Consider the following 26,596-nt stretch of genomic DNA (forward strand, 5'->3'; position numbering starts at 1 on the left):
GGCTCCCTCTGTGCGAGCCTTCAGGGGAACTCCCTCTTCATTACTACCTCCACCTGACCCCTGACTCTGCAGCGCACTCCCTTACAGGTTCCCTCTGTGCGAGCCTTCAGGGAGAATCCCTCTTCATTACTACCTCCTCCTGACCCCGGACTCTGAAACGCACTCCCTTACAGGCTTGATTATCCACGTCTCCTCTCCAGTGCACCTTATCTCACAGCTGACCTGGGGCCCCAGCCCCATATCAGGCACCATCTGGTTCCACTTTCATTTTTCCCGGTAAAAACATTAGTAAAATCACCTTCAAACTAAAAACATTGAATAAAGCAGTAAATATAATTAGCACACACTTTAAAGTATGTTTCACAGTAGCCCTTATGACCCGACTGCTAATTAAATAAACAAAAACAGAAAGGCCATGACAGGGCCAGCTTCAGCTAAAGTCTTTTTTGGCGCCGCACCAATCACCTCTTTCTCCGTAAATACCTTTACTACCACCTTCCAACAGTGCCCCTCATCCCTCCATGGCCCCCCTATTGACCTCCTCCTCGGATTCCCTCACTGCCACACGTGCCCCTCATCTACCCATAGCCCCTCCCCCTCATGACCTCCTCCTCAGACTCCCTCACTACCACCCTCCAGCAGTGCCCCTCATCTCTCCCTAGCTCCCCCTCCACCCCATGACCTCTTCCTCGGATTCCTTCACTGCCACCCTCTAACAGTGCCCCACATCGCTCCATTGCCCCTCCCACTACCTCCACCTTGGATTCCCTTACTGCCACCCTCCAACAGTGCCCCTCATCTTTACGTAGCCCCTCTCTCATATGCATTTCATTTGTTGTATAGCGCTACTCGTATCAGTGTAGTGTGTGTCAGTACTTTACACCACACACACATTATACAGAGACAATGAATCATACAAGTATGTAAATCAGTCTACAGGGAATGTCACATAAGCCAATGAGGATTACAAGGTGTATGAATCACATGTCATTCATACTGGTGGGCAGTTATTTTAAGAGGGTTTGGTCTGGAGAAACACAACCTTAGGATTTAAAGAGTTTTCCGTGGGGGTCAGCTTTACAGATAAAAATGTATATCTGCCCAAACATACTCATTTTAGCAACATTAGAATAATGAAAGACTGGGTAAATTCTGACTATATCACAAAACAAAAAAAGCGAAGTTCTAACTATAAATCTCACGTTTGTAGGCAGCTCTTTGATTACATATCATTGGTCACTGTCCTATGTTAGGATTGTAACACAAGGATCTCTGTGACAAAGGCAGTAACCCACTAAGCTATCCACATAAAATACAGTTCATCTACATTTAAAAACTACTAACAGACAAATGATTGCTCTCCAGCAGGATCATTCATCACCAGCGTTATCTGGGCACTTTGTATTGTCTTATTGTTGTCCTGCATCGGCCATGATAATTATAAAAACTGTTTAAATGAAGCGCACACGAAGTATGTGTCCTGCTGGGCCTGTGCAGATTTATAAAAGAAAAACAAATAGTAACACATTCTCTTACCGACTCCATTAGTCAAACTTTGTGTCACAGCCTGATGTGATATGCAGGGGTCAGGAAAGGTGAATAGGTATAAACACATTTATTTTCTCTGCTGCATAGAAAAAGAAATATCCACGCAGCAGAACAGTAGGCAAAGGTTACCGGGGCCAAAGAAAGGATGTGTCCCCTTCACCATGTGGAGATGAAGGGGTGAAAAAATGAACAAAAACCTTGTTAACATGTAAATGGTCTTTTAAAGACCTGTGAAGTACTGGGGTGCAACTGCGATAATCTCTAAAACTGTGTGTGTGTGTGTGTGTGCGCGCGCGCGCCGGGGAAGCTGTTGTTTGCAAGAAATACGGAAATGTTTCAATAAAAAACAAACTGCAACATCGCTCAACCTTTAGCTATAGCCTATGTTGTGATTGGCAGAGGCTCCAGTCAAACAAACATTATGGCCGTCAGATATTATAATTTGTTGGAAACCAACTCTGCGATTGTCAACGGTGTAACTGCTGAGTACAAGTTTAGTATGCCTTCGTCATAGGAAGCCTACATCACTGCTAAATCATAGATGGGGCAGATGGGTAGTGAGTCAATTTCTTGACGTGATTATTCATTGAGGGGATTTACTGGTCTTTGGATCTTTCTGGGTTGGCAGCTGTTCACCTCAACTTTTAAATATCGCCAGCTGTCAGACTGGATATGGAAACTTTTGAGCAGTACCTCTGCGTGCTGGTAGGTGGCGCCTTGCAGCTCTTCACTGATGCTGTTCCGCTTAGGAAATGATGTGTGGGTTCAGTATAGGTGCCACTCCTGCACATTGATATCGGTCCTTTCTTAACGGGCCACCAGACATGGATCCGGAGTTACTGCTCGTCTCTTAGAGATCTACTTACCTCGGAAATATTGCAGTGTGCAAGAGAAAATCTTGCCTCCCAAAACAACACGTTTTAAACCTTGCGAGAAATGTTGCAAGCAAATGTTCTTTCAACCTGACTCTAGGAGTAACCCATCCCCTTGAAGTTAGCCTCGTGGCCTCGGCACCAGGTGTTTCTTGTCCTTCCTCTTTTCCTTTTCCCTTGGGGGTCATGAGCAGGGAGGTGGAAAGTCTGCTGCCATAGGTCATTGTTGCTGAATGTGCTTGTCCAGTGGATTTGGCGGATTCTCCTCAGACAGGTGTTGATGAAGGTCTGGGCTTTGTTGGGGGATGGTTACTGTTGTCCTCCAAGTTTCTGCTCCATATAGAAGTACTGATTTTATGTTGGTGTTAAAAAGCCCGAACTTGGTTTGCAGCGATAGGTCCTTTGAGCTGAATGAAGGCAGCTCTTGCTTTGCCGATTCTTGCCTTGAGGTCGGCATCTGTGCCGCGCTCCTTGTCTATAACCCTGGCCAGGTAGGTGAAGGCCTCAGCCTCTTCCAGTGCATCATCTGCAAGAGTGACTGCAGTTTGGCTGGTCCTGGTAGTCTTCAGGATCTTGTTTTTTCCCCTGTGGACATTGAGGCCAGATTGTGCTGATGTCACTGCCACATTGTTAGTATTCTCTTGCATCTGTAGATGGGTAGGGGGGAGTCGGGCCAGGTCATCTGCAAAGTCCAGGTCGTCAAGCTGCTTCCAAGGTGTCCACTGGATCCCATTTCTTCTCCATGCTGTGGATGTCATCATAATCCAGTCTATGGACAGCAGGAAGAGAAAAGGCGAGAGCAAACAACCCTGGCAGACTCCAGTCTTGGACGTAATTTGGAAGTAGTCAGGGGTCACAGCTGTGGCCTCTAGCTTGTTCCCTGCTACTCCTGGAACTTCCTATGCAACCCCCGGCCGTAGAAGAGGTTTTGCCCCCGCTGAGGCCGGGGTTCATAAAGAAAGTGCCAGGAGTAGCAGGGAGCAAGATAGAGCTCACATCTGCGACCCCTGACTACTCCCAAATCACGTCCATGACTCGGGTCCTCACTTGGAAGGCTTCCATGAGTTGGCCTTGCAGGTCAGTCCCTTGTAAGAGTTCCTGATGATTCTTGCGAGTACATCTGGCACACCGCAATGGTGGAGGACGTGCCAAAGGGTCTATCTATCCACTCTCTCAAGTGACTTCTAGTCTGCAAATTTGACATAGAGGGGGGAGTTCCATTACACTGACTGCTCAATGATGATGTGCAGTGTTGCAGTCTGGTCTGTGAAGGATCTATCTTTGCAGAAGCCAGCTTGCTGGTCTCGCAACTGATCGCTGACTTTTTCCTTCATTCTGTTCAAGATGACTCTGTTAAACACTTTGCTTGGGGCTGATAGAGGAGTTATCACACTGTAGTTTGTGCAGTTACTCAGGTCGCCTTTCTTGGATGAGGTATCTCTCTTTCCAGGCTGATGGCACCTTGTCCTCCTCCCAGAACGTTCAAAACATGGGGTAGAGCATATCTACTGATATTTCAATGTCTGCAATCAGTGCCTCTGCAGGAATGTTCTAAGTTCTGCTGCCTTTCAATTTCTCAGATGTTTGATCGCTTGCCGTATTTCTTCCTTGGTTGGTCTGCAGCAATCAATTAGCAAGTCCTTGTCAGCTGGCTGAATGTCTGGAGACTGTGGCACAAGTTGGGTCAGCAGTTCTTCAAAGCGCTCCACCCATCTACGTTGTTAGCCTTCGTTACGCATGATTGTCTTGCCAGCTTTGTCTTTAACAGGTCTTCCAGGCTTGCTGTATGTGACGGAAACTTTCTTTGTTATGTCGTAGAGTTCCTTCAAGGTTCCATGGCTTGCTGCTTCCTGGGTCTGTGGAAAGACCATCGATAAATCTTCACTTGTCTGCTCTTAAGCTTCTCTTTGCTTCCTTATTGGTTTTAGTGTATTCACCTTGAGCTTTTGCTTTTTCTGCTCTAGTTCGGCTGGCGTGGACTGCAGCTTTCTTTTCCTTTCTTTCTTCAATTTTGCAGAGAGTCTCGGTGGAAATCCATTCTTTCTGCTGGTATTTCTTGGAACCCAGTGCCTTCTGGCAGGCTGATATCACTGTTTCTTTGATCTTCTCCCACAGATTTTCTTTTGGGTCGCTCTCGTCCTCTAGTTGCTGCAGGACATGAAACTCCGTTTCTGTGCATTTTTGAAGACGGTGGTGTCATATCTCTGATGTTGGTTTGTCGGTTCCATCCATGCTTTCTTCGGCTTTAGCCTAGACATGACAAGGTGATGGTCTGATGCCACATCTGCTCCTCGCATCACTCTCACATTCTGCAGGGACCTCCAAGTCCAAGGTTCGGTCTCATTCCTGTTCCAGAAGTCTCAAGGGTCGATACTGAGGTTGATTATCATCGTGCTCCAAATCTTTGGGTAAGTTGAAGCAAAAACCAAAAGGGACTTTGCCGTCCCTGCCACTCTCATACTCCTAAGACAGTGCAAGAGCATTACCATGCCTCTAGATCTGATAGCCGAAGTTAGTCAAAATCTAAGCCCATCTCGCTACATGTTCATGCACAAGTTACGTTTCTGGGGCTGTCTGCAACACCTAGGCAGATCCAAGAGCTCCACAAGTTCATGCTGAGACTCCTTTCTCACTCCCTCTGGCATGCCTGCGGGCCCCAAGGAGCCGGGAGTCATTCCATCTGGGATACCGCGGGCAGGTTTGCCCTCGTCACTAGTTTGACCCTTTGAATGAATCACTGGATGTCTTCCGGCCCCTGTACCAACTCTGCCTCTGACTCCAGGATCCATGCCAGGACCCAGAGCATCAACACCGATGCCGACTCCACCGATACCAGAGGAAAAAGTTCCCATTGTGCCCTCCAACTCAGAGTCGGTGTCTATCCACCCTTGACCAAGGCTGTTCTCAGTTTCCATTGAACTACAGCCATTTCTATGTGATCCGCGTGATGTACCACCTCCACAAGGCAGATCTCATACACTACAATCTTTGTTTGTGTCAAGAATTCCTGTCATACGAGGGGAGGAAAACGGTAACCAGCGAAAACGGACTACATCTCCCAGGATGCTTAGCGGTTGAGAGGTTATGTAAACAGGAGAGCTGTTACATAACTCAAGGGAAACACGCCCTTATGTAAACAGGAGAGCTGTTACATAACTCAAGGAAAACACGCCCTATAAAGGGAGGAACCGGGAGGTACAAGGCTGTCGGATATTGTGTTTACACCGACGTACCTGCTTCGTGAAGAGCAGTGTTCCGGAGTGGTGCTCCAGTAAGGCAAGAACGGAGGTAGGTCGAGTCGTTACTCCCTGGGCCGTGTCTTGCCCCATCGTCACCTGTGAAGGACCCGGAAGCTCTACCGGTCAACCATTGAGCTTCGCTTTTTGACTCGGCTGAGTCCAAGCGCAGTGGCGCTTTGGCTGGTTGGAGTCGTAACTCCCAGCCCGACCAGAGACACAGGGACTGCCAGCTGTAACGCACACCAGGAGGTGTTTGCCGCGTTACAGACTCGGAAGTCCACAGGATCGATCGAGCGGCTGCTCTCGGTTCAGTCTTCTTGCTTGTGATTGGGGTATCGGTGACGCATCACCAGGAGGTGACTCCGCGTCCCGGTGCAGTCTGAGGAAGAGGTTGAGCGGCTGCTCCCTTCAGGTAGAGACCCCGGCTGGGTGTTTCCCTGACTCCTCGATTCTCCCCAACACTCTTCGTGCCCCTCACAGCCTACCGATTGGCATTGTCGGCCATTTCATTTCTGCCCTCTGTTGGCATACGCCGGGATCGGCGTATATGCAGAGGACGGTTAGGACCATCCGTGCTGTGGGCTGGTAACGTACTTAGCCTGGAGGATTCCAGTGACTATAACTTTTGTTTGTTCTTTGTATTTTATTTGCCTTCATTAAAAGAACTAACCCTTCACAAGTGGTTGCGTCCTCATTGTCGTGTCTGTTAAACGATCCTGAGACGTTCAGGGCGTTACAGTTTGGGAATAATTCTAATAATGACTATGATGCAGGAGAGAAAATTTCCCTACTCCACCACATAATAAAACTGGTATGGTGACCTCAGACAATGATATGATGACGTGATCTTGAGAACCTCTCCTAATCCTGGCTTTTTCTCACCCTCAAGATCTGCCACTGGAGAAAAAACTCCCTTTGCAATGGTCATCTGAAGGGCAGCAACGTTATCGACCTCCAGCTCCTCCACCTTAGAGGTCAAAACCACTGTCCTCACCAAAAGTACTCCAGCTGGAGAAAACCACTCCTGAGCTCCCGTTACCTTTCAATGAGGCACTCACTGATGCACTTCTAAGGACCTGGGCCAAACCGTGCTATGGACCCCAGTCAATCACCAAGGTGCGAGTTGCCACTGACCTCCCCCGGCGACTCCTCCTCCTATTTCTGTCAGCATCCCTCCCCCCAAAGTTTGGTGGTGCAAGCTTCTACTAGTTGGACGAATCCAAATGATTTCTGGACTACTCCTCTGGATAGGGAGCCCAAAAGAGTGGAGGCCTTTGGGAGGGGGTTATTTTCTGCCACTAGCTTGGTTTTCAGGTCTGTCAATGAGAGTTGCCTGCTGGACCACTATTCTCACATTCCCTTCTACGTCATCCTCATCAATAGTCATAAGCACTGAATAGTCCCACCCACGCACTGGGACCATGGAGCACTTATAAAATACATGTCTGCTTATATATACAACAATCTAAAAATTATTTACACTCACAACAATTGCAGGCTATAAACAGGCAAAAAGTCCAAAATGTATTTTCATTTGAAAAAGAAAAGCATTTGCTATCATAAATGTCAACATATAATAAAGGTGAACATATCACACATTTCATAAGCTTTATTTAAAAGGAAAACTAATGAAGAACAGAATTAGCTAATAGGCTGCAAGCAGTACATTCAGCTACCACAACTGGCACTGTGCATTTAAGAACCTCACAGTACCCTCAGTATTTCATAATGTCCCACATGTGACAGTTACGTTGGCTAATTTTTCTGGCACCTGGAAACAGGATCCTGGGGGAATGAGCTCTGCTGTGTTTGGCAAATATCCAAAGAAAAGATTTATTACAACTTGTTTTCAGATTTTTACTTGAAGTCCTTTTAGGACTGGAGTAATTTAACACCTTTTTTCTGACTCAAAGTGGCGATTCTTCTGTCAGGGTGCCTTCGCTTTTCTGAAGTGCGTATCCTGTGGGAAGAAGGTGGCTCAAACATATCCACTCAGGGTCTGTATCCACCATCCAAGATCACCATTCTAATGCTAGCAGACACTGTAAAAAACTCTTCAGAAGAACACTGAGAAAAAGGCACAAAATCAGACTGCATGAACTACAGGATCAACAGCAAGAAAAACAGACTGCTGCTTCCTCAAGAAGCCATGGTGAAGGTCAGTCTACCATAGGAGCTCTTTCCTCCCGCTTCAAGGACTCCCTTGGAGGCAGATCTACGGAGAGAAGGCATCCCTCAACATACCAGAGCCTTCGCCTCACTTCTTGAGGTCCACAAGAAGCTGAAGACCTGGCTCTTTGTATAAGCACCCCACCTTGGGGACCACAACCCCTACACACCTGCCCAAACGCCTGGATGCCTGCTGAGGTGATTACTGTGCTATGCAAATCAATATAACATAACATACTACATAGGAGATATTTGCCTTCAACTCCGTCACAATCTTTGATAAGAGATTGCTCCCCAACAATGATTGATACTCCTTCAGGTAGAGTATTTGCGGTAGATGATCTCTCCACCTTCAATGAGATATTAGTGATATTAGTGATAGGGGCTGAGAAACATCACAATGCCCACTTCTACTACTTTGACTTAAGACATTTTTTAGACTTTACACCAAATACCCTCATCTAGACTTGTACTGCCTTTGATTCCAGGTCTTTTAGAGCCTGCAACACAGCTATTTTTGATGCCTGCATCTATTAGGTCTAAAGAAGTACAAGCCACCAGATCATGACCCCCTTTTTTTAGGCAAGATCCTGTGCCAGATCCAGTGTGTAGCTTCAGCTAAAAAAATCACATACAGTTGCTCCTGCTTCTACTGCCCCACCAGACAAAAAGGGCAGAAAAATGTGCGGAACATCTGCAACAATTATGAAAGCGGCAAGTGCGACTGCTCTTTTGGGAAGATATGATTGTTTCCTGTGGGATTCATTACAAAAATACATTCCCTAAGGAAGATAGATAAGACTCCCAAGAGATCCTTAATTAAGGCATGCTACTCTCAAATCAAATCATTGTAGCAGCAGCAGACTTAGCCGACTTGGCAGTGCATGGGTACTGCCCATGACATCTCCACAAGATGTAACTTTTGGTTGAGAGTTACCAGCCTAAAATCTGAAGCGCAACAGAGGATTGCTAATTTACCATTCTCAGGCTCAGCATTATTTGGCTCTCATGCAGATGATGAAATGTCACGAATGAAGTCTGGCATGGACACTGTAAAAGCAGTTGGCCTGGAAAAGAGAAAAGAGTTCAGAAGGCAATACAGGGCTTATGACAGGCATTATTTCCCCTCATTGTTTGCACCAACAGCAGCAGCAACCAAGGCAACTGTACCAACACAGGAAATCTTCTAGAAGGAAAGGAGGTCTCCACCAACCGTTCTCCTTCTCGGTTGTCTACTCAGGTAGGAGGAAATGTAAGCAATTATGTCGAAGAGTGGTACCAAATAACCAAAGACAAATAGGTCTTGAATATTGTCTAGAATGGATATTCTCTATGATTCAGATCCCCTCCTACTTCAACCAAACGATTATGAAATAGATCTGTTGCAGAAAGAGGTCAACACATTGATGTTGAAAAAAGCAGTGGAGGAGGTTCCACACTGACAAAAAGAATTGGGAGTTCACTCCCAGTATTTTCTGGTTTGATAGAAGGGATCCAAACAAAAATTCAGACCCATACTAGCCTTTTGAATAAAAATTGAGGACCTACTTGGTTTAGGTCTTCTTCTTCTAGGGCTTTGTTCCAGGCTCCTCGTAGGGTGGGATCCTCTCTTTGGGCAGAAAAAATCCCACGGTCATATTGCCAAATAGGTGTTTCGGTTTTACGTGTTAGTGCTACCCTGGTCCAGTCCTTTTTTTCTCGCTTTTTCTGTTTTCCGCTTTTCTTTGGTTTACCTTCAGGAAAACCCTGTTCTGGCACTCGTGCAAAGGGGGCTGTACTCCTCCACTCCTTCCCTTCTGTCCAGGTCTCTCTTACTAGTTTTGACATATGAGGGTAGTCGTTTCCTAATACTAGGGTTTCAGGTAGTCTGGGCACCAGACCCACCCGTAGGGATTGGGCCTCTATGGACGGCTCATGTTGAACTTCAGTGGCGGGATACTGTTGGGTATCCCCATGTACAAATTGTATATTGACGTGGCCTGTGGTTTGGGTAACTCCTCCGGGTATGGCTTGGGGTCGTATGACACTTTGTAGACAACCAGTATCAATTAAAGCCTGTCTTTTTTCACCATTAACAAGCACCTCTTTATGATAGGGAGGGCTGGAGCTAGACGGACTACAATAGTAGGTACGGGATAGGCCAACCTCCATGGGTTCCTCTTTCTGGGGGCATACCCTAGCTATGCGGCCGAAGGCCCCACAGTTATAACACTGGGGTCCCTGTTGTGGGGCAGCTTTAACGGGTACCGGTAGGGGACTAGGCAAAAGGGTGACTGTTTCTGTTCTAGCAGAGGACTGTCTGGACGGTCGGACAGGGTTATGTCCTGTCCGTTTCCAATGATGGTCATCTCGTCCTTTCTGTAGTTCTTGTGCCCTATTGAAGGCACTGGCTATATCAATAGCCCTTTCCAGAGTCAGTCCTGTATGCTGGTGTACCCATTTCTGTACATGGGGGTATAATGAAGCCAAGTACTGCTCTAGATACATTTTTTCCATGATCTCTTCTTTGGTTGCCGTCTGAGGTTTTAACCATCTATCAGTCATGTCCCTAATACGGTAGGCCAGAGCCCTGGGGGTTTCTTGCGGCCCCTCCTTGATTTGTCTTAACCTAGGCTTAGACGATAGGTATCGTCATCTATCCCCAGTCTTTCCATTATATTCCTCTTCACCTCCTCATATGGGGTAAGTCCTTGAGGGTTAACAGCTTGATACGCTGCTTGTAATTCGCCTGAGAGGAGAGGACCCAGGTATTGTCCCCATTTCTCTAAGGATCATCCTGCCGCTCTGGCCAGGCGCCCGAAATTAGAAAAGAAAAAATCGGGATCCTCTCCCTCGACATATTTCTGCTGGACAACTGATGGCAGACCTGTATGTCCTCGCGGTTGACTAAGGGTATCAGCCAATTTCCCTATCACACTTTCCTGGGCTTGGCTTTGTGATGATAGTGTTTTATGCAGTTTCTCCCTATCCTCCTCTGCCACCGCCAGGAATTTCTCCATTATACACCCTAGCTTCTCTTGTCCCTCCGCCATCTTCTGAAAGGCAGCCTCCATTTTCCCGGATCCCACTTCTGACACCAGATGTGAGAGGGATGGGCGGAAAAAGAATCGAGGAGGTCTTATGCATGGATCTATGATGGCGTGTTTATTAGAGACACAGTAGGAATACTCAAAGGGTGAACACAGGTGGGCTTCGTGGTGGGCGATTCGCGAGTGATGCTTGAGTCTCGTCTGCCAATGGGTCCTCTCCAGGTAATTGGTGTTGACGTTCCCCGGGTACCATGGAAGAAAAGAGACAACAGGCGGTAAGTATTACTGTCGAGGGGGGTTGTAACAACTACCGTCACCAAGGGTAAAAAGAAAGGGGTTAACACACCCAGTGCTCAGGCTAAGGATGTTTGGGATATGCTCGGGTGAAAGTTTCGAGCGTGCAAGTCTTTATGGGAAAAAGAACAGCAAACAAATGTATTTAGAGTCACAATCTCGTCCCATGCTTCAGGTGACAAGTGTTCTCTTGTATGAACCGATTATTGACCTATTTCCCAGGTCTGAGGGCTTTAGAGGGTAGAGGTCATGAAAGGCTGCCTGACTCCTTATAGTTGTGCCCCTCTGTACTCCCCCTGCTTCCCCGACAACTAAACAAACAAAGAAATGGCCGCAGCTCCCTCCCGGCACCTGTAGTAACCACAATCCCCTTAACACGTACCGCAGAAGCCGCAACTCTACTGAGTTACGGTGGCGTGCAGGTATCCTCCGGGGGCGTCCACCAGTCCTCCGACCAGGACTCCGGTTGCGCTGCAACGTTGTCTTCCTCAACCGGGATGGGGCCGTTGACGTCGCAGTCCTCGTCCGGTCCCGGTTCCGCTGTCCTAGCCCGCTGATCCTCCCGTCTTTCTGTGTCGGTCCTCCGCTCTCCGTCTTCCTCCTTCCAGGTGTCTTCCGTAACCTCCTCCTTGGCTGCCGAGTCCGCCCTTCTATGTTCCCAGGACTCTTCCCATTGGTTCGCTTCCCTCAGTGGGCGTTCCTGTGGGTAAGAGGAGTTCGGGTGAATTAACCCTTGCCTGACGGGCGCGTACCTCTCAATGGGTGACAGACGGTCTCGAAGGTCTGCCATGGGGGTGAAGGAGGGCTCCTCCTCACAGTAAGTCCCGCAGATTGTCCGGAAGGAGTGCATCTTACACTTCACAGCCACTCCCCCCACACCTTCTATTATCCCCTGGAATGGCTGACGGAGGGCCATCTGCCCATCTCACTGAGGGGAGTGCAAGCCCCTATTGGCCAAAGGGGCTATCAAGAGGGTGCCAGCTATCAAGAGGGTGCCTGTGCCAGAAGAGGATAGTGATTGTTATTCCCGCTGCTTTCTGGACAAAGAAGGACGGAGACCTTCATTCTATTTTAGACCTGCACCCTCTCTCAAAATACCTACCCTGGCCTAGGTTTTGTCTGCCCTTGACCCTGCAAACTTGATGGTGGTGTTGGATCTGCAGGCCTCCTATCTCCATACACCGGTCCTGCAGGCCCATCAGCTCTACCTGCGGTATGGAGGTGGTAGCAGCACACCTTCAGAGGTCAGTTTTCACCTACCTTGATGACTGTCTGTTGAAGGTGGGCTTGCCCTAGACAGTTGTCAACCACCTCCAGACTACGGCGAACACTCCTGTCTTCTTTGGGGTTCACTGTCAGTGTTCCGAAGTCATACCTGACTCCTTCTCAGACACTCAGCTGTTTTGGCTAATCCCCATTCCCACCTTTGAGATTCTTTTAATTATTTAACCCAAACCTTAGTGGGGCTTTTCCATTCTGCTTATGCAGTGCTCCTGGAGAATTGATCACCTGTCTTGTATTGGTACAGGGACATTCTGGGCCCGATTCACAGAACTAACTTAAGCCAAAATCCTAAACTTACTACCATTTTGGTATTCACAGAAGGCACTTACTCATTTTGGTATTCACAGAAGGCACTTACTCATTTCGGTATTCACAGAAGTTAGGAGTCCTAACTTTAGGACTCCTAAATGCCTTCTGTGAATACCGAAAGTCTTAAAATCAGGATTTTTCTCAGTTTAGTAGTAGTATAGTTAGGACTCCTAACTTTAGGACTTCTAAATGCCTTCTGTGAATACCGAAAGTCTTAAATTTAGGATTTTTCTCAATTTAGTAGTCCTTACTAAACTGAGAAAAATCCTAATTTTAAGACTTTCGGTATTCACAGAAGGCATTTAGGAGTCCTAAAGTTAGGACTCCTAACTTCTGTGAATACCGAAATGAGTAAGTGCCTTCTGTGAATACCAAAATGAGTAAGTGCCTTCTGTGAATACCAAAATGGTAGTAAGTTTAGGATTTTGGCTTAAGTTAGTTCTGTGAATCGGGCCCTCTCTGTATAGAACATACCACCTTATGCACAAAAAACCAATTTAAGAAGAAATGTTTGACATTTCTCTGTCGAGAGCTCATAGTAGTAAGATTTTGACACATTTGTCTAGACTCTTGAAGCATGTCAGTTTCTTCCCAGGTTAGAACCCTCACCCTTGACAAAAGTGAACGTGGAACATCGTTCTTATTCATACAAGATTGTGCATGAACCTGATATGGGAGTACTGATCGCAATGGCTCCATCCACATGTTTCTCTAGATCCCTGGGTAAGCAGATGATTTAAACCTTTCCAGGTTTTAAAGGATTAACTCATCAACAATTCTGTCTTAGACATTGACTCTAGCACAGCAACTTCACAACAGGCAGGCAGTGATATACCCAGATTCAAACTGACACTAATAAAATTGTCCTGAAAACAGAGGCGATATTCTCAGTCTCCTCCAAATTCGGAGTCATGCAGTGTCTGAAAAGCTGCGACATTTGACTTGAATTGAGGGATCAGTGAACACTCACCAGCATTCACCAACCTCACCGAGGATTACATTTAAGATTAGTTTAAATTGAACCTCAAGCATTGCCAGACACTTATAAATGCAAAGAGTGAGGTTGCCATTGACGGTGTCTCAGGATAAGTTATTGATCAATACAATCAAATTTAGAACCAGTCTCTTAAGCATTGGCAGCTGCAACACTTTGTGCATTGGAGCATAAATCCCAAGTTACTGGTTCTTTCATATTTTATAGTAGACTGTTCTAGTGCACAAAAAAGTGGTGCCTTAGACTTAACACAGGGGAAGACAGGCTAACCTCTCTTATTGAGCCATTAAGTGGTAAATCATGGGATGCTTCAGGTGGTGGAATGGTTTGCCAAGGCCATCATGGTAGCAACAAACACATGAAAAATATAAACATCAAGGCGCATATTCAACAAATATTCACGCAGCGCAGCAAGCCACCTCACCATGCTGCGCGAAAGGGCAGGAATGTGCTTTATTTAACATTATACAGGGGTACCTTCCTACACAAAAAGAACCCACATGGGCATTCTCCTCTTTCTCACAGTGCAGCACTCATAGAAAGAGGAACAATTGAGGAGAAATAAAGATATTTCTCCTCGCTATACCTCTCCTGGGGAGGGGTAGCAATTTGCACACATTCTCAGGACTACCATTAGTGGTAAATATGGGAATGCGCCAAAAACCATGGGTGGATTCGTGGACACCCACGCTTCACCCATGGAACGCCGCCCTGGGGCAAAGCGACGTAAGGCATCAATTTGTGCTGCCTTGCATTACTCCAGATTTATCAAGACATACAGGGCCACGCAGAATCACCTTACTTGGCTTCGTAAATCTCATTTAGGTTTTGCGTCACACTTATGCCCCCTTGAATCGTGCAAAGGTGACGCAAACCTTAATAAATCTGGCACCAGGTATATAGATTTTTAGGAAGCAAACAGAAATTTAGTAAAAATGTGAGTAAAAATGACAAGAAAACTGTAATGAAGTAAGAAGTGTCCAATAAGTTATCAGTGTTAATAACATAGGCAAGTGAAAAGATCTTGAGAATGTGAAGGGTTTTCCACATTACCTTCCAGTGAATTCCACCCGCTCTCCCTGGCAAGTAAGTTGGCCTGATACATTGCCTATCATTGGATAGTATCCCTAATCCACAGGAATAAATACCTCCTGCAAATTATGGAAAATAATTTACAAGTCTTATATATTTTCTGTGAAATATAGATTTTGAAACCTCTGTTAGTGTGTGCAATAACAGTAGCCAAATAAGTACAATTTGAGTATTATGACTGTGTGGGTCATCACAGTATATTTTGTGTGCACTTGATGATGGGCATCAAGGGATGAGTGAAAGTTTTCAGGCAGACAGTATTGCAAGAGTGTAAATGAAGAAGAGGGTTTTGCAACTGTGGTATTCACCAATAGAATAAAGGGGTGCAGGTGCATCACAACAAAGAGAGGCTGGAGCATGTACTTAAATGAAGATATGATTCAAAAGAAGAAGTTATGTTGCACCTGGGATGGAGGTGTTTTTAAGGTGAGATAGTAATACCAATTCTGTTTTGCTTAAGGACACTGTGGTTGCTTTGGAGGCCCTTTCTCGCTACTGGACGAAGACCTACTCAACAGAGGGAGGGAATCTTGCCCTCACTATCTCTTCCCCACAGAGAAGTTTCAAAAACAGACTTCACCTGGACAAACACAGCAAACAAGTGCAAGAGCAGTTGCAGGTAAGTCTTCTAAGCCAATAAACTGGTTTCACTCTTCAGATGGTAATCCACCAGTGCTTTGGAGAGCACACACGTGCAGTTCACAGCGTATAACACAGGCAAGCAAACATGCAGCAACATTGAGCACAATATCATCAGCATCAGCCACAAACCCACAGTGATTTCTCGCCCAATTCTGCGATAGCTCTTAGCATGTGCCGCTGTCATGGATTAAATTACCTGCACTAAAGAAGCCATTATCCAAGCAAACCACATCAGACATACCTGACTTCCCTCACTAATATTGCTCCCAATACATGCTGAGGATGAACGACTGGGTGAGGGTCAGAGCTGCAGCCTCCGTTTAGAGAAGTGGAATACAAGCATAGAGACGCATAAATGTATAATAACCTGTAACCCAGATGCTTATGTTAGGCTAATCTTTCTTCACCCTGTGTCCCTGGTATTATAGTGTAGTATCTGCCTGTAGGCAGGAAAGGCAGAACTGTGACCTCATGATAAGGTACACCGTGAGTCAGCGTGTTTTGGCGTTCAACGCACTTCTCTTCCAGGGGGTCCTCATCAATAGTCATAAGCACTGAAGAGTCCCGCCCACGTGCGTGGATCCCGGAGCACTTTTGAAAAGTATGCATATATGTATAACAGGCTTAGTACATTAGTACCTTACATATATGTTTGCAGATTAAAGAAGGCTCAAAATAGGCAGAATTTACAGAATTTTCATTTTAAGAACCAGCCAATTGCATAGAAATGCATCACCAACAAGAAGTGACCATAGAAAATCTTTCCAAAAACATTTTTTTAAAGGAAAAGAAAGGAATATTTTTTCAGTAGGCTGCAATGCAAAGCATAGAAGAGAAAACTGCACAGTGCCTTTAAGAACCTCACAGTATCCTCTGTATCCCATCATGCCAGTTGGGTCAGTTCATTTTTCCGGCTCCTAGAAACAGGATACTGGGGCACTGAGCTCTGCCTTTTTGGACAAAGTCTTTTAGAAATCTTTGCAAATATTGTACTTCGAGTTTTAATTCAAAGTCTATTGATATTTAGGGTAGTTTGACACCTTTTTCTGATCGACTATTATATATTTGTTCTGTTAAAAATGTTTTTACTTTTTGTGAAGTGCCCTTCCTGTGGAAAAAGAAGACACCGTGAGACCCCCACAGGCTCTGCATAATGTGCCTTCTTGAGGATAACATTCATGATTCCTGTACCTATTGACAATCTTTCTCCAGAAGAACTTTGAAGGATCAACAATAAATCAGACTACATGGTTTGCAGCAAAAGAAGGAAGAACATGCTGCCAGATCTTCTAGAAGCCATGGAGAAGGCTAGTCTTCTGCTATAGCTTCTTCTTCCCCCTCAAGGTAGATCCAAGGAAAAAAGACATCAGAAGAAGAGACATTGCTCCTGTTCGACATCGAGAAGCATTATGTAGAGGAGCATAAGGCTGCAGACTGGACACGTACCTAATTGCTTGCGCTCATCAGGTACGAAGTTGAGACACTCAACAGTGAAGGAACCCATCAGTTTCCATCGAAAACACCTCCATCAATGATAAGATCTCAGTTGTTGATATTGAAACCACCTCCGTCTATGGCAAAGCTACCTCTGTTGATGTCGAGACTGCCTCCCCCAACGACGACCTACAACTCCATAATAGAAATACTCCCAAACATATTCTCAATCATGTCAAACAGTGGAAGTAGTGCTTTTGGGACATTGCTTTATGGTACATCTTCACCAGGGAGGGCCACGCCACCTAACTTTTCTCCAGATTCAGTAATATCTCCAATGCTATCACCTATAATCCTTGGCATCTCCTTCTGTCCTCACAAATCCACAGGACAGTCCACAGTTGACTCATAGACATCGTTCTAAATCTAGATCCAGCCTTAGTTTTTTAAAATGGCTCTAGAGAAAGAAGCCAGTTTTCTCACTCTAGATCAAGAAGATCTAGTACAAGCCATCGTAGAACACTGTCTCCCTTATGAACAACAACCTCAAGATCTTTAATCAGAAATTTTTCTTCGGCTTCCTCTAACACATTTTCACCATGACTATCTCCAATTGGTGAATGACTTGATAACTTTAAATGAGGTGCTTGTAAGAGGTGCAACTAAGTTGAACATTACTATGACTGCTCCTACTCCATCTACATCAGTCATCTTTGAAACCTTACATCAAAGAACTTCATCAAGACCTCTCCTCCCTCTGGTCCCGGGTCTTCTTGAACCTGCAATGCAAACATTCCTGACACCTGCACCTACAAAGTTGGCTCCATATAGGCTCTTGAAGAAGTATAACCCTCCTGACCAAGATCTTCTCTTTCTCAGGGCAGCTCCACCATCATATTCGTTAATTGTGGCTACAGCAAGGAAGTCACACATAGTAGCACCACTGTCTCCCATACCACCGGATAAGGAGAGCAAAAGAATAGTCTCTGTGGGAAGAGAAATATTTAGAACATCAGCTTTTACAATGCCCTTTAAGGTTACGGATAAACTCCCTAAGGAAGACAGGCAAGATTTTCAGGATGGCATTAATGAGAGAATGCTTGTATCAAATCAAATCATTAGTCCAGCTGCTGACATATCAGATTTATCCGCTCATGGTTACTGCCATGTTATATGGAGAAGCTCATGACTTAGACTAACAGGTCTAAAACCGTAAGCGCAAAATAGAACCCTGAACCTGCCAATCTCAGGAAAAACACGTTTGGATTTCAAACGGATGACGACATGCCACAGATGAAGACCGAATTGGATACAGTAAAAGATGTGGGCCTAGAAAAGAAAAAAATAATTTAGAAAGAGTCACAGGCCCTATGATAGCTGCTACAATCCTCAGGGGGTTGACACCCCTCACTGGTTGCACCACAAGCAGCAACATATCCTAAAGCAGTTATACAATCCAAAAGAACAGGAGGTCAACATCAGCAATCTGCAGCGGGAAAGACTCTAAACAATGACAATGAGTCACATCTTCCCCCAGATCTGTCAGTCACTCAGGTGGGAGGAAGTATTGTAACATGATTTTCAGAGTGGCTGCTGATAACTGCACACAGATGGGTCTTTAATATTGTTCAGAGTGGCTGTTCTTTTCTTTTCTTTTCAAGTCCCCTTCCTCCAACCAAAACATCATCTTATCAACAAGTTCTATTTCAGGAAGAGGAGAACATTTTACTGCAGAAAAAAACAGTGGAGGAAGTTCCTTTGCATCGAAATTGATTGGGAGTGTATTCCTGATTGTTTCAGGAAAAAAGGATCAATACAGGAAGCAAAACATTTGCAAAGAAATAATGAGCCATTTTCAAGTATGTCTCCATACACTAACCAAGTTAGATCTTCTGGTAAAATATAATATATAGACAGTAATTGTCAAGATTTATTTAGCAAAACTGTCATCTTCAGAAATAACGTCCATCCAAACTAGTCTCCAAAAGTTGTTGTGTGAAAAATACAGCCAACACGTTTCGCTCTCACTCAAGCTTCTTCAGGGTTGTAACATACAAAATCCAATAAGAATATATTTTTAAACATTCAGTTACACACTAATCAATTTAAAACACTTAGGGCCAGATGTGCATCCCTTTTTTGCAAAAAAGGGTAATAGCATGTACAAATACTATTAGCATTTGTGACTCTCGCTATTAGGAAGGGTGTCCCTTCCTAATAGCGAGTCAACATGCTATGTACTAGTGTTTTGCAGCCGCAAAACAGTTGCAGTTTACCACCTACTTCAAGTAGGTGGTAAACCACTCGCAAAGGGGAAAGGGTCCCCTGAGGACCCTTTCCCCTTTGTGAGTATGTTGGAAAATATTTTTTAAGACCAGGAAGTGGTCCCAGAGACCACTGCCTGCCCTTAAAAAAATGAAACAGAAAAGTTTAATTTTTCTTTTCTAAATGCATCCCGTTTTCCTTGATGGAAACGGGCTGCATTTAAAAAAAAACAGCTTTATTTAAAAGCAGTCCCAGACATGGTGGTCTGCTGAGCCCAGCAGGCCACCATCCCTGGGAGGGCCTGTCATTCCCAAAGAGCTCGCAAATTGCGAGAGGCTCATTAATATCCATGAGCAATTTGCGATGTGTTATATTGCAGGTCGTACATCTGGCCCACTATTTTATAATTACAGACAACCTCCACTGCTGCTTCCAAGTAGGAGCTGTGACTGCCTGTGAAGCATGGTGGGATACAGGGGGTACTGTGACGTTCGTAAAGGCATAGTGCCAGATTTCTCGACTTTGCTTTGCATTTCAGCCTGTTAGCTAACAAAGCTTCATATTCCCATTCGTTTTCCACTTTTAAAAAGATTTGTGGAAGATTTTCTATGGTCACGCATCTCTATGCAATTGGCTTTTTAAAAAAATGAAAATTCTATGAAACTGTAAATTTTATATCTTCTTTAGGCTGCAAACATATATGTAAGGTGCTATGGTACAAAGCTTGTTATACATATATGTATACTTTTAAAAAGTGCTCTGGGATCTCCACACATGGGCGGAACTATTCAGTGCTTATGACATGTATGAGGATTCTCCAGTGAGAGAAGTAGGATTACAGATGAGTAACTTTTCCTTCTTCAGGGGGGACTGTTGAGCGCTGCCAGCAGGTGCCCATCCTTCTGGCGAGTACTGTAGTGCCTCTTCCACGTTATGATGATTAGAGTAAGCCATCAAGGACAGTCAGGCTTGTTGAACATTGCCCCCTTGCGTGTGACAACGAAGCTTGCCTCCCATTTGTTTTAAAATGTTGTCACTGGGTCATTTCTAAGTATAACTGCACCTTAATATGTGATCTACACTATTTAAAATTATGTTTATATGTTAATTTCACGTTTCTCTATGTGATAACATTAACTTAATAATTTAAACTCTAGGCTCATGCTTTGCAGGGATGAAGAAATAGATAGACATGAATGTATGCTTTATATATGGACATGAGCACGTAGTATAGGATTTCAGTTTCAGCACTGAGGCCATTGTAATTTTATGTAATATTACCGTTGAGGCGGTGGGCTAAGATAATGTATAAGTTATCTGATGGAGACCTCTAGATCCATATTCCTTCCCATAGGATATTCTCCAGGTGTCAGACTTGATCCGGAAGGTTTTGAGCTGTAGCCCTGCACACCGTAAGGTGTCATCCAGCTTCGCGTCAGTGTCGTCCACAGCGTAAATTACGTTGGCGGTGCCTCTATATGCGCCACCTTGGAGCTCTGATGTCAGTTCTTTCCTTTCCACACCAGATAGAGCAGATCCGGTCAGAGCTACCCTTAGTTGTTTTCTGACTGGCTTGTTTCTGACTTTTTGTCAACTCTTTTTTGAGAGATTTGATTTCCTGGTGTGACAGTTTGTCCCCTAAGAAACCAACTGGTTCACAACCATATGGTGCCTGTCACCAGCAGATGTCTATGACAGACCCACACTTAGTGTGGTGCTAGGAAAGGGACCACACCTCCAAGATCTACAAGGACTGCCGCGAGCTCCTCGCCACCAATGTCAGACGACCAGATGAGACTCCGTTGCGCAGAAGGTCCTGTGACTGTTCATGGAGCCGCACCCAGCGACTGTAGTCACACTTGAGGTATCAGGGAAGTCAAGTAAATTGACACAAGTACAAGTAATTTAGGAGGATGAAGAGTGGGCTTCCTTGCACACTTTTACAAAACACTACTGTCTGAACAGCCAGGTCCGTCGCGATGAGCTCTTCACCCTTTCGGTCCTGCAGGACTTTCTGGTTTAAAGTGACTATGCCCACCAACCTCTGGAGAGGCATTGCTTGGGTATCTGTTCTAAGGCAAGGAATCTGCGGATAGATGTCTCTATCAGATGAACAAGTTACTTACGTGGGTAATGCCTTATCTGGTAAAGACTCCATATAGCCGCACACTCCTTACTGGCCCTTCCATACTTCCCACTCTGCGAGCTGATTGGAGTGAAAGGTAGACTCTTCTCAGGGCCTTAAGTATTTCACACCAGTGGTCAGTTCTTTATCGATGTTCTGCACTTATGGCGGCAGGTTCCGTCCGGAACCTGGGTGTGATGTTCGGGCCCAATCTTCAGCTAGACTTATTTGTTAACAAGACTGTGGCCACTTGCATGGCGCTGCTCCGCATGCTATGGAAAATTCTTCCGTTACTACTGGTCCATGCTCGGCCAGAGGTGGTGCGTGGCATTATATTGAGCAGGTTGGACTATTGCAACGCATTGCTGTTAGGAGCACCCGCCAATTTGGTGGGTAAACTGCAACGAGTGCAGAACATGGCTGCTAAGTTGGCCCTTTCTCGGCGGCGCTCTGATTCTTCCACCACGGCGCTGGCGGACCTTCACTGGTTGCCTATCTCGCCGCGGATTGTGTTTAAAGCACTGTGTTTGGTGTTTAAGGCGCTTCATGGGCTAGGCCCTGTCCCGTTGCAGGAAATGTTCACATGGTATGTACCTGCATGTCCTCTTCGATCATTGTCAGCTTATTTATTGGTGGTTCCGAAGGTTTTGAGGGCCCGGATGGGCGGACGGTCTTTTAGATTTGTGGCGGCCAAATGTTGGCACTCCCTACCCCTGTCGCTGAGAAGTATGGGGGATCTTTCCTCCTTTAGGAAAGGATTAAAAACTCATCTTTTTCCTAGGTTAGGTTAATTTTGCTTGGATATTGTAACATCGCGTGTTGTTGGTAATAAGTCGAAGCGCCAGGATACCCTTTGGGTGACAGTTTTTGCGCTCTATAAATACGCCATACAATACAATACAATGGCGTGGAAAATCGCGAAAGTAACCGACATCAGCATGCTGGTGCAATACCTATATAGATCCTTTGCATGTACTTTCTTGTGCAGACACCGCCGCCATTGCTAATGTGGAGCAGAAAGATGCTACCTAACGGCATGCAGGAGAACTGCTCAAAAACTTCAGGATCCAGTTTGACGCCTGGGGAATAAGGTAAGGAATCTGCGGCTAGATATTCTCTAACGGATAAGGAGTTATCAAAGGTAAGTAACTTGTTCTGCAACAGCTGTAACGTTTTTATATTGTTTATATCTGAGTCACATTTTATATTGTGATGAGTTTAATTGGCAATGCCTTTTTAGCATCATCATCATCATTAGGTGACAGGGCTGTGACACATATTCCTGTGACATCACTTCCTGTGACAAAATAAAATGATTGTGCAGTGCCAGAACAAATTTGTGGCATTGTGCACGGCAAAGGCTGTGGATCCTCTCTCTGCCCCTCTTTCTGAGGTTCTCTTGTTCCTCCTTTCTTTGGCCCAGCAGGGCTCTGCTCTGGGCACTATCAAATGCTATCTCTCGGCAAGTTCTGCCTTCCTTCGGCTTCCAGATCAGCCTTCTCTTTTCAAGTCCCAGGTTGTTAATCGCTTCTTGAAAGGCATAACTCATCTCTTGCCTCCTATTCCTTTCGTTATGCCTCAGTGGGACTTGAATCTAGTTTTAACTTATTTAATGTGCGCTCCCTTTGAGCCACTTCACAACTGTCCTTTGAGGCTTTTAAGTCTCAAAACTGCATTCCTGGTGGCTATCACCTCTGCCAGGCGAGTGAGTTAGCTCCAGGCTCTTTCTTCAAAGCCTCCTTTTTAGGTCTCGGCTGCGAAAGGCTGCGCTTGCGCAGTCTCGCTCCGAGATTTAATGAGTTGGAGTGACTTTGAGAAGAGGGGCTTGCACCCGCCCCTCTTCTCTCCTGTTCTCCATTGGCTGGCCTCTTAAATGCTGGCCAGCCACTGGAGAAGAGGTCCAGTCACTCCGTTGAAGCCCCGTCCTTTTCGGATTGGGGGGCGTGTTTTTTGCAACAAATCTAATTATCTCCTCCAGCCAATGGCTAGAGGAGAGAAAAGCAAAACACGCCCCCGAATCCGAAAACGACGCTGCCTTTCTCCGAGGCATTTTTTCTTGACCTCGGAGAAAGGCAGTGGTGTCTTTTCAGAGCGGGTGTCTGGTCACACTCGATGCCCCTTCCCCTGCCCCAATTCTTACTGGCACACGGTCGGGATACTTCTTGCGGATCTTCTCGCCCTCGGACCGCCGCTTCTCGAACGGGTGCTCCTCCTTATATACGAACTTCATGTCGGGTCCGTGCTGGGGCTCTCCCCTATATTTCAGCACCACTGACTAACCTTTTCTGCCAATTGGCTGTTTTACGTCACTGAATGAAGGCGGGCTATTTCAACGTTAAACTGACTTCGGAATAGTCTGCCCTCTTTTTCACCTGTTGTTTTGCCGTCTTCTATGTCTTTAACCGTCAGTTGTTCTGTTGCTGACTCTACGCATGCGCAGAATGCTCCCCACTCCTCCTGGTTACGAGAGGAAGCCGAGTCCGAGGATACGGGAAAGCAACGGGATACAGGAGGGAGGCGTCAGACGTTGAGAGGAGATAGGTGAGTGGCAAAACGGAGGGCATGAAAGGGGAGGCTTCCCGCGCTGCGGGGGTCGCGGTGAGGCTTTGTAGGCGCCTCCTGGCGCTGCGGCAGTGACGATGGCAGCAAGGGAGTCTGGGGAGTGTAGTCCAGCACTCTCCCGCTCCCGTAGTAATCACCCGGTTCTCGGCGGACTTGGCCCCCACCTCAAGGCACAACAAACAACAGGTAGGCTTCCCGCGCTGCGGGGGTCGCGGTGAGGCTTTGTAGGCGCCTCCTGGCGCTGCGGCAGTGACGATGGCAGCAAGGGAGTCTGGGGAGTGTAGTCCAGCACTCTCCCGCTCCCGTAGTAATCACCTGGTTCTCGGCGGACTTGGCCCCCACCTCAAGGCACAACAAACAGGTAGGCTTCCCGCGCTGCGGGGGTCGCGGTGAGGCTTTGTAGGCACCTCCTGGGGCTGCGGCAGTGACGATGGCAGCAAGGGAGTCTGGGGAGTGTAGTCCAGCACTCTCCCGCTCCCGTAGTAATCACCCGGTTCTCGGCGGACTTGGCCCCCACCTCAAGGCACAACAAACAACAGGTAGGCTCCAGAGCTGCAAAGTGTGAGGGGCCAATCTCCTGGATGCAAGGCCCTCACACCAAGGTGCCCCACTACTGGAGCAACAGTAAGGACTAAGGGCACCAGTCTCATCCCCTGCAGCCCGCTCTAAAAAAATTATCTGGTGGGTAAGTACTGGTGACCTCTGGTGCAACCAAGACTGAATAGGAAAATGTATCCTCTTCAAAGGCTTCCTTTGAAATTCATCTAGATAGCAATGCTCGACACCTCTTGGACAAACATGGAAAAATGACCATGCTACTGTACTACTCATTGCAGTCCGCAGATTTCACACAAATACCTTTTACTTCAAAGTCGGAACATTGAATGACATTGAGACTTTGATCTTTTTAACCACAGGATTGAAAATGCTACAAATAATACAATTAAAAATAGCAAACATGCTTCAAGGGAAAAGAACCATGTTGAATTGAAAGTTAAGTATGATGCAGCGGTACATGTATTATGTCACATTTACCTGTGCACACCTGCTCCAACAGTGCCTAGTCGGTAATAAATTGCAGAGTAATATGGCACATCAACGTTACCTACTACTGCTATGAAGGAGATACATCAACATCAACGTTTCATTATGTGTTCAATAAGAGTTGTCATCAATAACAGAGTATTATATAATTCCCAGTTTAGGCCTACTTATAGGAGGAGTCTGTTCTTCTTGGGTTAAAAATACCCAAGCAAGTAGTGGTCCGACTACGCATCACAGGTTTCCGATGGACAAAAGAAAAGAAATACATTTGCCATAAGCACACACACAACAGGTTTTGTTTTGATCAAAATGCCCCATGTGCAATATTTGTCAACACAAAGTACCACGAATAGCGGTACATCATGACAGCTGCCAAAGACTGACATAGGAGTACAATGATGATGCAACCTCACAATAATAATTAGTACCTAAGGCAGGGACAGCACATATGCTAGACACAGCATCTAGAACTAAACACAGATTGGATACAAGGTAGTGCCACGAGAATTAGGAACACTGGGGCAGATTTACAAGCCCCTTGCACCACTTTTGCATCACTTTTCCCATGTGAAAAATGACGCAAAATTGGCGCAAGGGCCTTGTAAATAAGCCCCACTATGGGGCAGATTTACAAGCCCGTTGCGCCACTTTTGCGTCAGTTTTAACATGGTCAAAGTGACGCAAAAGTGGCGCAAGGGGATTGTAAATCTGCCCCTATGTTTTCATTGGTTTTCATTGTTTTGAAATCATTTCAGACCCAGAAAAAATCTTTCAGCTAAAGCGAGTCCAAAATAAGCTCTCCATGACAAAATGAGATAGAGGGAAGCAAGAATCCAGGAAGCTTAAGGTTGCATGTTGAAATTCTTTATTACAAAGCATGACTGGGTGAACAACTTTATTGATTCAGTTGTTTAAAATCGTTACACTTATTGGATGCCACACAATAAAAATAAGACTGTCCTTAATACTTGGTAGAGGCAAGAACATTGGGACCAAAAACATCTTTAAGTTCCAAATCCTGTATTATCCTGTACATGTTAATAAAGCTACATGGCGTATACAAGGTGGCTGCCCTGCATATTTCTGCAATTGATGCCCTCTGGACTTATTTCATATAAGGAGATATCCCCTTGTGGAGCTACCTTGCACCCCAAAAGCCTCCTCATAAATCGTTGCCCTGTATGCTAATGATAGTAGATATCTTTTTTTTTTGTATTCTTTTTATTGAAGAGCATGCAATAATAGCACAAAGAGCACCATCACTGGCTCTGTGTGTGTGGGTGGGAGGCTCTGTGTGTGTGGGTGGGAGGCTCTGTGTGGGTGGCTCTGTGTGGGGGTAACTCTGTGTGTAGGTTGCTCTATGTGAGTGGCTCTGTGTGTGTAGGTGGCTGTGTGTGTGGGTGGCTCTGTGTGTGTGGGTGGCTTTGTGTGTGGCTGCAAATGCAATAGGTCTCGCAGTTGAGAGAGATTAAGCTATTGACATTGTAAATAACAATGCCATTTCTTTAAATGTTTTAAAAACAAAAACATAAACAAAAATAATGTCATGAGCAATGCCAATAGCTCTAACTTTAACAATGCCGAGACCGTTGCATTGTAAATGCTTGTCTCTCTGTGCATCCGGACAAGGTTGTCCTCAGAACCCGTCCATCCTTTTTGCCAAAGGTTGTCACTGCCTTTCACATTGGGCAGAC

General features: G+C 45.7%; 1 protein-coding gene across 1 annotated transcript in view; it reads left to right on the forward strand.

Moving 5' to 3' along the window:
• Nucleotides 1-26,596, forward strand: part of LOC146869469 (complement C4-like) — a 520,274-nt gene that overhangs the window by 406,384 nt on the left and 87,294 nt on the right. The window contains exon 30 of the mRNA XM_085599862.1: nucleotides 15,291-15,449. Coding sequence (XP_085455988.1) covers nucleotides 15,291-15,449 — 159 coding nt within the window. The remainder of the gene's footprint in view (nucleotides 1-15,290; nucleotides 15,450-26,596) is intronic.

The sequence above is a fragment of the Triturus cristatus genome, chromosome 1_1 (assembly GCF_964204655.1).
Source record: "Triturus cristatus chromosome 1_1, aTriCri1.1, whole genome shotgun sequence".
NCBI classification, from domain to species: domain Eukaryota; kingdom Metazoa; phylum Chordata; class Amphibia; order Caudata; family Salamandridae; genus Triturus; species Triturus cristatus.